At 41.6% G+C, this 17,236-nt stretch overlaps 1 protein-coding gene across 2 annotated transcripts in view; it reads left to right on the top strand.

The window, feature by feature from the left end:
* The first annotated feature begins 580 nt into the window (after positions 1 to 580).
* The window catches only part of BTBD9 (BTB domain containing 9), a 205,881-nt gene continuing 189,225 nt past the window's right edge, over positions 581 to 17,236 (top strand). Inside the window, exons 1-3 of one of the 2 annotated variants that reach the window (XM_063444128.1) lie at positions 581 to 670; positions 9,726 to 9,937; positions 16,723 to 17,086. In XM_063444128.1, coding sequence (XP_063300198.1) covers positions 9,753 to 9,937; positions 16,723 to 17,086 — 549 coding nt within the window. In that variant the 5' untranslated portion in view covers positions 581 to 670; positions 9,726 to 9,752. Of the gene's footprint in view, positions 671 to 6,678; positions 6,767 to 9,725; positions 9,938 to 16,722; positions 17,087 to 17,236 lie in introns of those variants that run through there. The other variant, XM_063444127.1, reaches the window with a different exon arrangement.

Here is a 17,236-nt window from a genome sequence, read left to right as displayed (position 1 = left end):
GGCAGTAAGAGACACACAGAGAGGGGGGGGCAGTAAGAGACACACAGAGAGAGGGGGTCAGTAAGAGACACACAGAGAGAGGGGGGCAGTAAGAGTCACACAGAGAGGGGGGGCAGTAAGAGACACGCGGGGGGGGGGGGGGCAGTAAGAGACACACAGAGAGGGGGGGCAGTAAGAGACACACAGTAGGACACTCTGTGCCAGGACACAGGCAGTGGAAGCCTAGTTAAAGCTGTCGCGGGGCACCCTGGGATTGCCGTTGTCACCGGAAGCAGTGGCCGCCATATTTGATGTGGGCAAACGATCCGTCTCAGGTTAGTTACCGAGCTAGGAGCCGGGGTAGAGGTGTGCTGTGTGTTATTATTGGGGAGGCAGTGGGTTATTATATCTCAGTGTTACAATGCAGTGTAAAATGGGGGCGGGGTCTTTTACAATCCCCCTCCCCAGTAATGCTATGGGCAGACAGCAACTGGTTGCCAATCTCTGTATTACCCATCAGCCCCATCATCAGCCCTCCTCTCAGTAATGGGATATCAAGGCCGGAAGTGATGGCATGCCAGAAGCAGGCATGGCCGCCGCTCGCTGCCCTCGTGTGACGTCATCAGTCCGTGACGTGCCAGGAGAGCCCAGCTGGGTGGGAGGGGGAGGAAGGAGCTGTCACTGCGGGCCGGTGAGTGGGGTACAGAGTGCGATGGCTATTCACTAAACTGCGATATCAGCAGGAAATGGAGATATTACAGCATTCTAGCAGTGTGCCTAGTGAGTGTGTATTGTGTCAACTACTGTCTGTGTGTGTTTACACTGTGTGTATTGTGTTATCTACTGTCTGTGTGTGTTTACACTGTGTGTATTGTGTTATCTACTGTCTGTGTGTGTTTACACTGTGTGTATTGTGTTATCTACTGTCTGTGTGTGTTTACACTGTGTGTATTGTGTTATCTACTGTCGGTGTGTGTTTACACTGTGTGTATTGTGTTATCTACTGTCTGTGTGTTTACACTGTGTGTATTGTGTTATCTACTGTCTGTGTGTGTTTACACTGTGTGTATTGTGTTATCTACTGTCTGTGTGTTTACACTGTGTGTATTGTGTTATCTACTGTCTGTGTGTTTACACTGTGTGTATTGTGTTATCTACTGTCTGTGTGTGTTTACACTGTGTGTATTGTGTTATCTACTGTCTGTGTGTTTACACTGTGTGTATTGTGTTATCTACTGTCTGTGTGTGTTTACACTGTGTGTATTGTGTTATCTACTGTCTGTGTGTTTACACTGTGTGTATTGTGTTATCTACTGTGTGTGTGTGTTTACACTGTGTGTGTGTGTTTACACTGTGTGTGTGTTTACACTGTGTGTGTGTGTTTACACTGTCTGTGTGTGTTTACACTGTGTGTACTGTGTTATCTACTGTCTGTGTGTGTTTACACTGTGTGTATTGTGTTATCTACTGTCTGTGTGTGTTTACACTGTGTGTATTGTGTTATCTACTGTCTGTGTGTGTTTACACTGTGTGTATTGTGTTATCTACTGCCTGTGTGTGTTTACACTGTGTGTTTACACTGTGTGTATTGTGTTATCTACTGTCTGTGTGTGTTTACACTGTGTGTATTGTGTTATCTACTGTCTGTGTGTGTTTACACTGTGTGTTTACACTGTGTGTTTACACTGTGTGTTTACACTGTGTGTTTACACTGTGTGTTTACACTGTCTGTGTGTTTACATTGTCTGTGTGTTTACACTGTGTTTGTTTACACTGTGTGTATTGTGTTATCTACTGTCTGTGTGTGTTATCTACTGTCTGTGTGTGTTATCTACTGTCTGTGTGTGTTATCTACTGTCTGTGTGTGTTATCTACTGTCTGTGTGTGTTATCTACTGTCTGTGTGTGTTATCTACTGTCTGTGTGTGTTATCTACTGTCTGTGTGTGTTATCTACTGTCTGTGTGTGTTTACACTGTGTGTATTGTGTTATCTACTGTCTGTGTTTATACTGGGTGTATTGTGTTATATACTGTCTGTGTGTGTATATATAGTGTCTGTGTGTGTTTACACTCTGTGTATTGTGTTATCTACTGTCTGTGTGTGTTATCTACTGTCTGTGTGTGTTTACACTCTGTGTATTGTGTTATCTACTGTCTGTGTGTGTTTACACTGTGTGTGTTTACACTGTGTATTGTGTTATCTACTGTCTGTGTGTGTTTACACTGTCTGTGTGCGTTTACACTGTCTGTGTGCATTTACACTGTGTGTATTGTGTTATCTACTGTCTGTGTGTGTTTACACTGTGTGTTTACACTGTCTGTGTGTGTTTACACTGTCTGTGTGTGTTTACACTGTCTGTGTGTGTTTACACTGTCTGTGTGTGTTTACACTGTGTGTGTTTACACTGTCTGTGTGTGTTTACACTGTCTGTGTGTGTTTACACTGTCTGTGTGTGTTTACACTGTCTGTGTGTGTTTACACTGTCTGTGTGTGTTTACACTGTCTGTGTGTATTGTGTTATCTACTGTCTGTGTGTGTTATCTACTGTCTGTGTGTGTTATCTACTGTCTGTGTGTGTTATCTACTGTCTGTGTGTGTTATCTACTGTCTGTGTGTGTTTACACTGTGTGTATTGTGTTATCTACTGTCTGTGTGTGTTATCTACTGTCTGTGTGTGTTATCTACTGTCTGTGTGTGTTATCTACTGTCTGTGTGTGTTATCTACTGTCTGTGTGTGTTATCTACTGTCTGTGTGTGTTATCTACTGTCTGTGTGTGTTATCTACTGTCTGTGTGTGTTTACACTGTGTGTATTGTGTTATCTACTGTCTGTGTGTGTTTACACTGTCTGTGTGTGTTTACACTGTCTGTGTGTGTTTACACTGTCTGTGTGTGTTTACACTGTCTGTGTGTGTTTACACTGTCTGTGTGTGTTTACACTGTCTGTGTGTGTTTACACTGTCTGTGTGTGTTTACACTGTCTGTGTGTATTGTGTTATCTACTGTCTGTGTGTGTTATCTACTGTCTGTGTGTTATCTACTGTCTGTGTGTTATCTACTGTCTGTGTGTTATCTACTGTCTGTGTGTTATCTACTGTCTGTGTGTTATCTACTGTCTGTGTGTGTTATCTACTGTCTGTGTGTGTTATCTACTGTCTGTGTGTGTTTACACTGTGTGTATTGTGTTCTACTGTCTGTGTGTGTATCTACTGTCTGTGTGTGTATCTACTGTGTGTGTTATCTACTGTCTGTGTGTGTTATCTACTGTCTGTGTGTGTTATCTACTGTCTGTGTGTGTTTACACTGTGTGTATTGTGTTATCTACTGTCTGTGTGTGTTATCTACTGTCTGTGTGTGTTATCTACTGTCTGTGTGTGTTATCTACTGTCTGTGTGTGTTATCTACTGTCTGTGTGTGTTATCTACTGTCTGTGTGTGTTATCTACTGTCTGTGTGTGTTATCTACTGTCTGTGTGTTATGTACTGTCTGTGTGTTATCTACTGTCTGTGTGTTATCTACTGTCTGTGTGTGTTATCTACTGTCTGTGTGTGTTATCTACTGTCTGTGTGTGTTATCTACTGTCTGTGTGTGTTATCTACTGTCTGTGTGTGTTTACACTGTGTGTATTGTGTTATCTACTGTCTGTGTGTGTTTACACTGTGTGTATTGTGTTATATACTGTCTGTCTGTGTTTAGACTGGGTGTATTGTGTTATATACTGTCTGTGTGTGTATATATACTGTCTGTGTGTGTTTACACTCTGTGTATTGTGTTATCTACTGTCTGTGTGTGTTTACACTGTGTGTATTGTGTTATCTACTGTCTGTGTGTGTTTACACTGTGTGTATTGTGTTATCTACTGTCTGTGTGTGTTTACACTGTGTGTGTTTACACTGTGTATTGTGTTATCTGCTGTCTGTGTGCGTTTACACTGTCTGTGTGCGTTTACACTGTCTGTGTGCATTTACACTGTGTGTATTGTGTTATCTACTGTCTGTGTGTGTTTACCCTGTCTGTGTGTGTTTACCCTGTCTGTGTGTGTTTACACTGTCTGTGTGCGTTTACACTGTCTGTGTGCGTTTACACTGTCTGTGTGCGTTTACACTGTCTGTGTGCATTTACACTGTGTGTATTGTGTTATCTACTGTCTGTGTGTGTTTACACTGTCTGTGTGTGTTTACACTGTCTGTGTGTGTTTACACTGTGTGTTTACACTGTGTGTTTACACTGTCTGTGTGTGTTTACACTGTGTGTTTACACTGTGTGTTTACACTGTCTGTGTGTGTTTACACTGTCTGTGTGTGTTTACACTGTCTGTGTGTGTTTACACTGTCTGTGTGTGTTTACACTGTCTGTGTGTGTTTACACTGTGTGTATTGTGTTATCTACTGTCTGTGTGTGTTATCTACTGTCTGTGTGTGTTTATCCTGTGTGTATTATCTACTGTGTGTGTCTGTGTGTGTTTATACTGTGTGTATTGTGCTATATACTGTCTGTGTGTGTTTATACTGTGTGTATTGTGTTAACTACTGTCTGTGTTTATACTGTGTGTGTGTGTTATATACTGTCTGTCTGTGGTTATACTGTGTGTATTGTTATATACTGTCTGTGTTTATACTGTCTGATTGTGTTATATACTGTCTGTGTTTATACTGTCTGATTGTGTTATATACTGTCTGTGTTTATACTGTCTGTGTGTGTTTATACTGTGTGTATTGTGTTATTTACTGTCTGTGTGTGTTTATACTGTGTGTATTGTGCTATATACTGTCTGTGTGTGTTTATACTGTGTGTATTGTGTTAACTACTGTCTGTGTTTATACTGTGTGTGTGTTATATACTGTCTGTCTGTGTTTATACTGTGTGTATTGTGTTATATACTGTCTGTGTTTATACTGTCTTATTGTGTTATATACTGTCTGTGTTTATACTGTCTGTGTGTGTTTATACTGTGTGTATTGTGTTATTTACTGTCTGTGTGTGTTTATACTGTGTGTATTGTGTTATCTACTGTCTGTGTTTATAATGTGTGCATTGTGTCATCTACTGTCTGTGTTTATACTGTGTGTATTGTGTCATCTACTGTCTGTGTTTATACTGTGTCTATTGTGTTATCTACTGTCTGTATGTGTTTATACTGTGTGTATTATGTTATCTACTGTCTGTATGTGTTTATACTGTGTGTATTATGTTATCTACTGTCTGTGTTTATACTGTGTGTATTGTGTTATATACTGTCTGTGTTTATACTGTCTGTGTGTGTTTATACTGTGTGTGTTATCTACTGTCCATGTGTGTTTATACTGTCTGTGTGTATTGTGTGTATATATACTGCGTGTGTTTACTGTGTGTATTGTGTATATATACTGTGTGTATTGTGTGTGTGTGTGTGTGTGTATGTATATATATATATATATATATATATATATATATATATATATATATATATATATATATAATACAAAATACAAATAGCTTGGCACTCTCCTTATTGTATAATAGGATACCTGCCTGGGTGCAAACCACGATGCGTTCCAAATATAGACAAAAATAGAGAATGTAGGATGCACACTCAGGTCTTTGTGAAAAAATGTGTAGTTTTATTCAATCCAGGTACAAACCAAACCAACGTTTTGACCTCTGCAGGTCTTTTTCAAGGTTACTGTAGCTAACACAATAATCTCTATATATACATAAAAGTAAGTGAACTATAGAGTCTTCATGCAGAGTTCACAGGACAAACCCTAATTACAGATTAAATGACTGGGTCTGGACACTGTTTGTTTGTATGCAGGGATTCCTGGGCTGGGGGGGGCTGGGTGGGGGGCATTGGGCAAAGGTTCCCAAAACATAGTAATATATTTCTCCTGTGTAACAACTCAACAGTCTCAAAAATATATTCTAGCAAAATGGTTCTCCAGCAACATGCTACTCACTCTAAACAGTTAGTATGTATCGTGTGTGTATTTTAGGTGTTTTTAAAAAGCATTTACATTTTGTGAGTTTTGAAGTTGGTGTATAGTAAGTGAATTTGCTAGATTTTGTATGTTCTATGTATCTACCCAAATATTTTACACATATATTAAGACTAAAACAATTGTTTTATTGTTTTGTTTTTCTTGATATGTAAATGTATTGTGCTCTTATTCTTGTAGATATCCTGCAGTTCACTAAAGGGTTAATTGATATTTATGTTATCTATCTTCCTACTATGCACATTCTCTTTTGTTGTGGGTGTGTTTTTTTTTTTTTTTGTTTTTTTTATTAGTTAAAAAAAATAAAAAAATGTAGATATTGTGTATTTTAGTAACAACCCCTGGATGTTGGGCTAAGGTTACATCCCCAGGACGTACTTGGAAACCAGAGCAATCTGAATGTACCTTTCCTGGTTAAATACTTTGTTATTATTATTATTTAAAGGAACAATTCTCAATGAAGTGGTTTGGTTGCCATGTCCCCCTCCCCCACATTTGAACTCTGCAGCTGCAAACATTGTCACTTTGCACAAACGGTAATGTTTACATTGCAGGGTGAACCTGCATCTTGTTTCTGTCGGTATGTTAGAGGTGCTTCCATTAGTGGCAGAGTAAAACTCTATTTCAGTAAGATGGCCCACAGAGATGGTCTGACTAGTGCAGCACGGTGTTCTGCTATCTATGGGAAAGCATTGGGAGTCTAGTGCGCATGCGCAGCAGAACACCACCCTGGACCAGTCAGATAGGAAAACATTGTTCTCAGCCAAAGAGGCGGATTTTCATGTAGGAATCCACGCTGCGAGGGAGGAAAGGTACGTAAACTACCCTTTTAAACCCGTTCACCTAAGTGGTCAACTAAGGCACTAGAGTGTTAGGAATACATATTTCAGGCATAGGCAACCTTTGGCACTCCAGATGTTTGGGACTACACATCCCATGATGTTTTGCCAGCATTATGGGTGTGAGAGCATTATGGGGGAGGTAGTCCACAACATCTGGAGTGCCGAAGGTTGCCTATCCCTGACATATTTGTATTCCTTACACTATAGTGTTCAATTAATGGTGGAATGGGGACTTTTTATACTATCCATAATAATGTCTTAACTTTAAAAAGGACAAAACACATAAGACGTTTTAGAATCATGTTTTTAATGTTCCATAATATGGAGTGCCAGATTTTAAACTTCCACGGGGGTGTTGTGAGTGTCTGGATCCATTTATTTGTTTATTTAAAAATGAAAAGGATAACTAATAATTCTGTGAATTTTACTATTCTTTGAAGGGTAGCATAGTGACGCACAGCGTGTTCTACAATTTGCCGTGCGGGAACGCACCTTCGCAGCGCATGCCAGTGTGGTCCGTTGTGATGTCATAGTCACAATATGTTAGTAGCTGTTATTGCAGGAGAACAGATCTCTGTTTCACTGACCGACTTGTGTTTATGTATGAAAGTGTCGCCAACAAAACTTGAGCAGTTGCCCAGGAAACCAGTGGATTCATTAGCAAGTTTTTATTGGTCTCTATGACAACCGCTTCACTGTTGTGTTGGCGGTAATTTGATGAATCTCCGCCTGGTGTTTTTTACTATTGTGTTTGATTTTAACATTGTGTGAATTTTGTAACCAAGCTGCTGGCGTGTCTTCATTGCAATCTTGGACATGCCGTGTCAGTTGTCCACGCCGTGTCGGTTGTCCACGCCGTGTCGGTTGTCCACGCCGTGTCGGTTGTCCACGCCGTGTCGGTTGTCCACGCTCGTCAATCGGCCACACCGTGTTAGTCGTCCACGCTGTATCAGTCGTCCATACTGTGTCTGTCGTCCACGCTCACCATTTTGGAAGACAGACATATTATTGCAATATGTTTGTAATGCACATAGTATTGTGTTTATACCTGCCACGATATACGACACTTTGCTTTAAATGAAACATCATAAAACTTTATCTCTATACTGTTAATAAATTAGTATACATTTTCAAAAAAACAGTTTTAGACGTGTATTCCTAATGCTATAGTGTGTTACTCCTGATTTACATCCAGGCCCCCCCAAATCAAATGATGAAAAGGCTTTACTCACCCTTTGCAAAGCATTGAGACACACTGCGCTCGTCCTGTCAACAAATGCTTCTCATAGGGGGAAGCATTGAGTCCAGTGCTTCCCTTTTACAGAATTTCATTACATTTGACATTGAACAACACACAACTGAGTCAATATTGTTCGATCCAGTCAGGGCCGGTGCAAGCATTTTTGGCGCCCTATTACAGACACTGACTAATACAGACACTGACCCAAGCAGACACACACGATGACCCAAGCAGACACACACTGACCATGCAAACTAATACACACGCACTAACCCATGTAGACTGACGCACACAGACCCATTCAGGCACAGACACTGACCCTTACAGACACACACAATGACCCTTACAGACACACACAATGACCCTTACAGACACACACAATGACCCGTACAGACACACACTGACTCATTCAGACAGACACACTGACTCATTCAGACAGACACACTGACTCATTCAGACAGACACACTGACTCATTCAGACAGACACACTGACTCATTCAGACAGACACACTGACTCATTCAGACAGACACACTGACTCATTCAGACAGACACACTGACTCATTCAGACAGACACACTGACTCATTCAGACAGACACACTGACTCATTCAGACAGACACACTGACTCATTCAGACAGACACACTGACTCAATCAGACAGACACACTGACTCAATCAGACAGACACACTGACTCAATCAGACAGACACACTGACTCAATCAGACAGACACACTGACTCAATCAGACAGACACACTGACTCATTCAGACAGACACACTGACTCATTCAGACAGACACACTGACTCATTCAGACAGACACACTGACTCAATCAGACAGACACACTGACTCAATCAGACACACATTGACCCATACAGGCACAGACACTGACTAATACAGACCCTGACCCAAGCAGACACACACAATGACCCAAGCAGACACACTGAGCCATTCAGGCAGACATACATAAACATACTGACTGAAGCAGACCAGCACGCATTCTCCGACATACCTTCCCTTCATTGCTGTTCATTGCATGTGCCTGGCTGCCCATCATGTCCTTTCTCTGCACATTTCCTGTTATGCTCCCGCCCACTTTTCCCCACGTACAGGGGTAGTGGCGGGAGCGAGGAATTGAAATGCCCGTGCGCTGCCACTGCCGCAATGCATGTCTGGAATGGGGGCACTGGCTGAGCGGGCTGTGGTGGATGCCGCCGGACCTGTGTTCTACCGGGCGCTAGTGAGCAACAATGTAAGTGCATACTCAAAATAATCTATCTTGTCATGGCCGGCGCCCCCCTTTAAGCAGCGCCCTAGGCGGCCGCCTAGTTTGGCCCTGGATCTGGTGGAGTAACCCTCAGGTGGACAGCCACTAGTGTGATGTTTAGCCCTTCAAGGAAAACCTTGCTGAATCTACAAAACTGTTCTAGTTTACACTGCAGGAGTAAGAACACAGAGCCGCTGGTCTGGGTGCCTATAGTGGTCCTTTATAAATGATGGTGAAGGCAGATAATCTATTAAATTATATTATAGTTATTGCTGGAGGAGTTAATGTTATGACCATTTTACTTTCAGTTGTAATTAGTTGCAGTTTTTGAATTGTCGATATAGTCCAGGTTTTGCTGTCAGAGCTGTGCGTGTGTACCTCGTTATGCTGCCGCTGTAGGAGCTGACTTTTTTTCCTTTCTGCACAGACCTGCAATTCGCCGCATGCTGCCAGGATGAGTAACAGCCACCCTCTGCGACCATACACCACCATCGGAGAAATTGACCACGTGCACATATTATCGGAGAATGTTGGCGCGCTGATAAATGGTGAAGAATACAGCGATGTTACCTTTATTGTGGAAAAGAAGACATTTTCGGCTCACAGAGTCATTCTGGCGGCCAGGTGTCAGTATTTCAGGTAATACACTGCTTTTATTCCCTACCTACAGATATCCTCATTGTCAATCCCAATAGTCTAAATATGGACAGCCAGCTGTTCGATGAACACAACTCCCATGAATCCTTGTAGACCATAAAGTGGTTGGCTGAGATCTGAGAGTCGTGGTTTAGTAAAGTCTGGCATGGGTTATCCCTTGACTGGTTCTGAATTCTGTCTGTATCAAACAAAGTAGGACCTACATCTTAAACAGGGTTGTAATCAGTCCTGTGTATTTAACCCCCTAAGGACCAAGGATTTTCTAAAGTACGGGGAGATATATGTTTTTTTGCACATAGCCTTTGGGGGCTTACAATATGTCTGAAACACTGTGAAATCTCTATGTGATAAACTTACAAGCTAAACTTTCTACAGCTTCTTATTTGGGATAGATTATGATAATCTATTGGCATTATTTTAAATCTGATTTATGGAAATACATTTTCAGGTGATAACGCCACGTTAAATAGCATCTAATCAAACACAGCCCTCTTTCCAGTGAGTTTGGGCGCAGAACCCGCAGTGAGTGTTGGTATCAGACCTTTTAACTCCTTAACCCCTTAAGGACCAAACTTCTGGAATAAAAGGGAATCATGACATGTCACACATGTCGTGTGTCCTTAAGGGGTTAAGGACCAATGAGATTTAATTTCATTTTTACGACTTGGCCAATAATGTTCTACTTATTTAACATCTATAAATTTCTGTCCCTTCTCACAATATGTGTCCATTTCTGACAGCGACTCCCTCCCTCCCCCAGTCACGTGTGGTGTTCATTCTCGGCCCCCTACTATTTACATTATCTATAAATGATCTGCCTAATGTCTGCAAATCCTCAAATGTACACATGTATGCAGACGACACGGTAATCTATGTGAGCAAATCCAATCTACCGCAGCTTGAGGCTGTGCTCCAAGACCAGTTTACAGAGGTAGAAAAGTGGATCGCAAAAAACAAACTCTTCCTGAACACTGACAAAACTGTCACAATGATCTTTGAAACAGTACCTAAATTACACAAATTACACAATTCCCACCTATCCATCAAAACAAATTCAAATGGCACACTGACCGCAGTCCACTCTTTCAAATACTTGGGTATGATTTTAAACCTCAATCTACCTTTTGGCCTCCACTTAGAAAAACTTGCATCTAAACTGTAACGGAGCTCCCTGTACCCGGTCTGGGCACCTCCGCCAAGGACTGCTTGGCTGGAACAGGGGACAAACCGCAGCACTTCTGCCCACAGTTGCCGTGCCTTGACTGGGGTCTGGGAACCGCTCCCTCCTGGAGCCGTATGGGGAATTCGCTCTAGACACCCCAAGGCACTGGAAGACACTCAGTCCTGGGAGCTCTAGTCCTTTCAAGGACTTTCCCCGTTGAATCCTCCATGCTGGAACAGTGATTAAAGAATAACCCTTTTCCCTCCCAGTAACCAGACGACACATAGTTCTGGGAGTACAAGCTGGAATACGTTTAATGGCAGCCACAACTGGTCTTATATGCAGGTCCCCATGCAAGGGGCACTCCCCCTGGACCTGAGAGTAAACCACAGTATAAGAAAATACACAATTACATTGGCTCTCAGATCCAGGACACTTCCATAAATAAATCAGATAATCCCTCCTCTGTGCTAGGGAGATAATTGGATCAGGAACTGTACTAATCTAATCCAATTATCTCCAAGCACAGAAAAAACATACTTTTCCAAACACTCCAAAGGTACCCTAAAAATACATAAAAACCCCACAAAAGTTACATGCCCTGAAATCCCTGATCTGGGTGACCAACATATCCAAAAATCACCCAGATCAGTTCAGGAATTCAGGAACTTCCTGGAAGTCATTTGTTTGACCGACCGCATGCATGGTCCCATGCCCAAAACAGTTCCAGAGAATCAGGGCTCGCGGTCGGTCTAGTTCGGTAGTTTAAAAACGAACAAACTACCGAACAGAGTCAATAGTCTTACCCTGGAGCTTGATCCCCTTGTTCGTGGAAACATTTCCACCGAGCAGTATCTTTCTAAGTGTTGTAGAACCGAATGCAGGCGATCATGGAAGTCCAACGGTGTTCGGGAGTTTCAGTATCCGAAAATAGTTCCATGAACTCGACGACCAAACACCGCTGCCTGCGTCAATGCGAACAAGATGGCCGCCACCTTGTGGTCGTCCATAGGAATTGAGGCCACCGAGACGAACACTTAGATAGAACACTAAGGTGGAAATTGTTACAAAGTATCAATTCGGCTTAACAAGCTCCAGGGTGGTCCCTGGCTCGTGCGTTTTTTCCGGTCCCGAACCATATAGTCTAAATACATGAACGGGGAGACTGTTATCACATTTTACAAGGTCCATAGTCTGTGGGCAGGAGGCTGGCAAGCAGACTCCTCCAGGAACTTGTGGCAAACTCACTTAAAAAGGGGAGTTTGTCACATAAACTTTATCCAAAACTAGGTGCCCTGTACAAAAACAAATCCTGCCTAAGCCCTACAGTAAAGGAAAAGATTGTACAGCAAATGCTGATGCCAATCATTGATTATGGGGATGTAGTGTATACACCTGCACCACAAACCCACCTTAATAAACCTAATACATTGTTTAACTCGTTCTGCCGATTTGTGCTACAATGTTATTACAGGACCCACCATTGTGACATGCTAAAATAACTAAACTGGCTGTCGCTGGAATCCAGATGCACCCTTCATCTTTCCAGAGTGGAGCTTTCCATTTTCATACAGCCTGATGTGTGCGATGACAGATTTATTCTGTCATTGGTTCTTAAGGGGTTAAATTGTCTATAGACGTGGAATTCAAGACTGCATTAATTTAATTAGTGGTTTGTTTTTAAAAAACATCTGAGAGGGGCATTAAAGGGACACTATAGTCACCGAAACAACTTTAACTTAATGAAGTGGTTTTGGTGTATAAATCATGCCCCTGCAATCTCCCTGCTTACCGGTAATTATCTGCCATTTACGAGTTAGATCACTTTTGGTTCTGTTTATGCATCCCTAGTCACACCTCCCTTGGCTGTGACTGAAAAAATGGGTTAATTTTCAATCGATCAAATGTTAACTTGCTTTAGAAGTTTTTTATCTCCTGCTCTGTAAATTAAACTTTAATTACATACAGGAGGCTCCTGCATGGTCTAGCAAGCTATTAAATAGAGTAGGAGAGAAGAAATTCTAAATGAAACAGAATGTGCAATAAAGGAAGTGTAAACATTAGATGACTCTTTACAGGAAGTGTTTTTATGAAAGGCTGTGCAAGTCACATGCAGGGAGGTGTGGCTAGGGCTGTATAAACAAAGTGATTTAACTCCTAAATGGCAGAGATTTGATCAGTTCAACTACAGGGGAATGACCTATACAGCAAAACTGCTTCAATAATCTAAAGTTGTTTTCATGAATACATAGTCCCTTTGATTAGTTTTATTTATTTAGATGACAGCTTCTTTCATTGCTGTTTGAGCAATCTAACAATTATTTAAATTTTTTCTTATATATGATCTCTTCGTAAAAAGAATGGTAATTAGTCCATATTTGTTTTTGATCAGTATTTGTTTAATAACCCCTTTTCTTCTCAGCTGAGATTTTAATTGAAACAATATAAAATGCTGCAAAAAGAACCGAAAAGTTCTATGTCCCAGTGTAGCGTCCGTACACACAACCCCCTGTATGTGGAGGACAGGGGGGAAAGTGGTAGCGGGCGCTGCCCCGGAACAAATGTACCGAAATGAGACTCCAGATATCTCAAAGGGGCTTAACCCCTAATAAACAACAGAAAAACAACAATTAAGTATGCAAAGCAGTCTCAGTGTGAGAATGAGACTGTTTGCACATTCTGGAAAATCTATACAGCGTGGTAAAGTCAAAAATCCAAGATTGACTGTCCAAATAATCTGGTAAAGATACTCTTATCAAATAAAGTATATACAAAACATCCTGCAGTCTGGTAAAGATACTATTATCAAACAAAGTATATACAAAAAATCCTGCAATCCCTTGCCAAACCCTATTGCTAAGGGAGATAGTAATGCTTGATCTGTATCCTCACTTGACCCTATTCAAAAAAGCTTTATTGTGATCTGCTCAGGGGTATAGATAACAGAGTAGCAAAAACTCCATCTACTAGACACCCCAGGAGAAGTCAATGTTAGTGTAAATATATGCTCCAAAATTGAGCCATGTCCTTATCAGAGAGAGCGACAGAGATTAACACGGAAAATAAAGTGTCAGTCATAAACAGACTGGCAGTAGTAATTAATAAAGCCTCTCTCCCTGTAAAACTAACTAGACAGGCAAAGGAAAGAAAATAAGACATTAAATAAATCAAATAGTGATCATGGTGTTACAGACACCAGTGCCCAGTGCAAAAAACGAGAGGGTGCCCGACGTACGTTTCGGTGCTTAGGAGATGCACCTTCGTCAGGGGCTAGACTAAGACTGATATGGAGTCTCTTAAATACCCAAGTGCCAGAATTAATGCATACCTTGTGGCCAATTACGTGTGGGTGTGTGTGTGCACAGCTGAATGATATCACTTAGTGGATGGACTCGGCAATTCTCGCCTCACATCCCCATGGTGATTGTATACAGGTCCGGTCCCGGTCACATGACCATCTGTGCCGTACATCACGTGACATGCGTCACGTGACGTCAACCCCACCTGACACGTCCGTCATATGGTGTGTATCCGGCCAGCCTATGTGGGCAGGGTTACCACAACATCCCCACTTCTCTCCGCCCATCGAACTGCAGTGGGCGGACCCAAAACGTCCGTATAGAGCTAAAATAGCTTGCGATCCCAAAGGGGCAAAATTGCCCAACATATAAACTTGTATTGATATATACATATGTCACTACCTAACCCGAGGTGGACACATGTAATATCGATGTAGTGTACTAAATAGAATGTCCGATCTCTGGGGTATGCCCAGGGTGAAATGTATAACAGGTGATCATAATGTGATGGAAGCACATAGAGGTATATGGATAAATGTGGCAGGGTCTATATGAACATCAGGTACCATATATGGGAATATCCATAACAGTAGTATCTCCAGCCCATATGTATCCATAGCTATATATTAATGTAACCAATGTACTCCATGTAACTGATTACCTTAGTAGGGGTATATCCTGGGACATTAATGAGAGACATTGGAAGGTGTGATCGGCCAGCTACAGGCACAGGACATTATCTCTAGGTACAGATGTGATGAGTATAGTAGAGATAATGCATCCATCTTGATTATACACGGTGGCCTTCAAGGTAAGCTACTCATTCTATGACAGTCATGTCAAAATGATAGAAAAATATTCCAAATAAAACCAAAGAAAATAAAAAAATAAAAAATTATTATACTTAAATTATACTAATAATATGTACATGTAATATAACAAAACACACGCTCTATTTACAAATTTACAAGTATACGACAAGCCAGTGCAAATGTCCAACCCAACTCATATATACCTTTAGCGTACAAAGGTTGGGGACACGTTATTATAACTCTACATTATCAGAACTCTGAGATGAAAGGTGTATATGAGAAACCCTCATTTAGACCAGAGGGAGACAGGGTTTTCAGCTTATAGATCCAGAAGCTCTCTCTTTGGAGTAGCTTCTTGTCCAGATCACCACCTCTTGGTCCCAGTGTAACCCTCTCAATGCCACTAAATCTAATTCCTTCAGGTGACCCATCATGATACAGTTTCAGGTGTTTTGAAACTGGGGTGTCAATTTGTCTTCTGGGGTTAACTGAGTTGACGTGTTCCCGTATTCTGAGTTTGAAGGGGCGGAAGGTTTTTCCCACATATAGTTTTTTACATGAGCAAGAGAGTAGATATATAAGGCCCTTGGACTGACAGTTGAAAAAGTTTTTTACTTTAAATTCCTGTGTACCAAGGGAATCTGAAAATGTTTTGGAGGGTCTGCGGATAAAGCGGCACGCCTTACATCTCCCGCATTGGTATGTCCCCACCACTGGGGAATTTAGCCATGATGTTTTTTGCGGTGCGCTTTTTAAGTGGCTGGGGACCAACATATCCTTAATGTTGCGTCCCCTTCTTGCTGTCACCGAGGCCTTAGATGTAATTACCTTATGTATATGTGGATCCTGATGTAGGAGAGGCCAGAACCTATCCAAGACTTGCATAATTTGGTGCCAGCCGGCATCGAAATTCCCTATGCATCTTATAATTTTCTGTGTTGCCCCTAGGTTATGTTCACCCAATAGATCCTTACGGTCCGACAGAAGAGCCCGTTTATATGCCTTCTTCAGGCATCTGTTCGGGTATCCCTTCTGTTTGAATTGGTACTGTAATGCCTTAGCTTTTATTTTAAAATCGTCAAGGGTAGAGCAATTGCGTCTAAGGCGCAAGTACTGGCCAGTTGGAATCCCTTTCTTAAGTGAGGGGGGGTGGTGGCTTGTCCAATTCAGTAAATTATTAGTTGCCGTTTTTTTGTATATACTTTGTTTGATAAGAGTATCTTTACCAGACTGCAGGATTTTTTGTATATACTTTATTTGATAAGAGTATCTTTACCAGATTATTTGGACAGTCAATCTTGGATTTTTGACTTTACCACGCTGTATAGATTTTCCAGAATGTGCAAACAGTCTCATTCTCACACTGAGACTGCTTTGCATACTTAATTGTTGTTTTCCAATATAAAATGCTGCAGATTTTATGATTAGGCACATGGTGTATGTTTTCTTGATATTTACATGGATTAAGGTCCCGCATCCCCTTTTTATTTTCAGAGCGCTGTTATACGGAGGGATGCGGGAATCTCAGCCTGAGGCAGAAATCGTCCTGCAGGACACCAGTTCAGAGTCCTTCTCCATGCTGATAAAATACATCTACACCGGGCGAGCCACTCTTCGAGATGAACGTGAGGATATCATCCTGGACTTTCTCAGCTTAGCTCATAGATATGGCTTCCCAGAGCTCGAGGACTCCACGTCGGAGTATCTTTGCACCATTCTCAAGATTCAGAACGTGTGTATGATCTATGACGTGGCAAACCTGTACTCGCTGTCCAAGCTGACCAACACCTGCTGTATGTTCATGGACCGTAATGCACAGGAAGTCATCACCAGCGAGGGCTTCCTGTCACTGTCCAAGGTACTGCCTCCATTACTGTGCGGGCAAGAATTCTAATCTTCCTTAATCTGTCCTGCAGCAAATTCTCTAACCTCTTTTATTACCAGTAAATAATTACTGGTACAAGGGGCAGATTTACACAAAATCATTCAGACACTTTTCCATATTCTC

This window comes from Pelobates fuscus, chromosome 2 (assembly GCF_036172605.1).
Source record: "Pelobates fuscus isolate aPelFus1 chromosome 2, aPelFus1.pri, whole genome shotgun sequence".
Lineage (NCBI taxonomy): Eukaryota > Metazoa > Chordata > Amphibia > Anura > Pelobatidae > Pelobates > Pelobates fuscus.
Note: the sequence above shows the minus strand (reverse complement) of the source record. Positions and strands in the feature narration are given on the sequence as shown.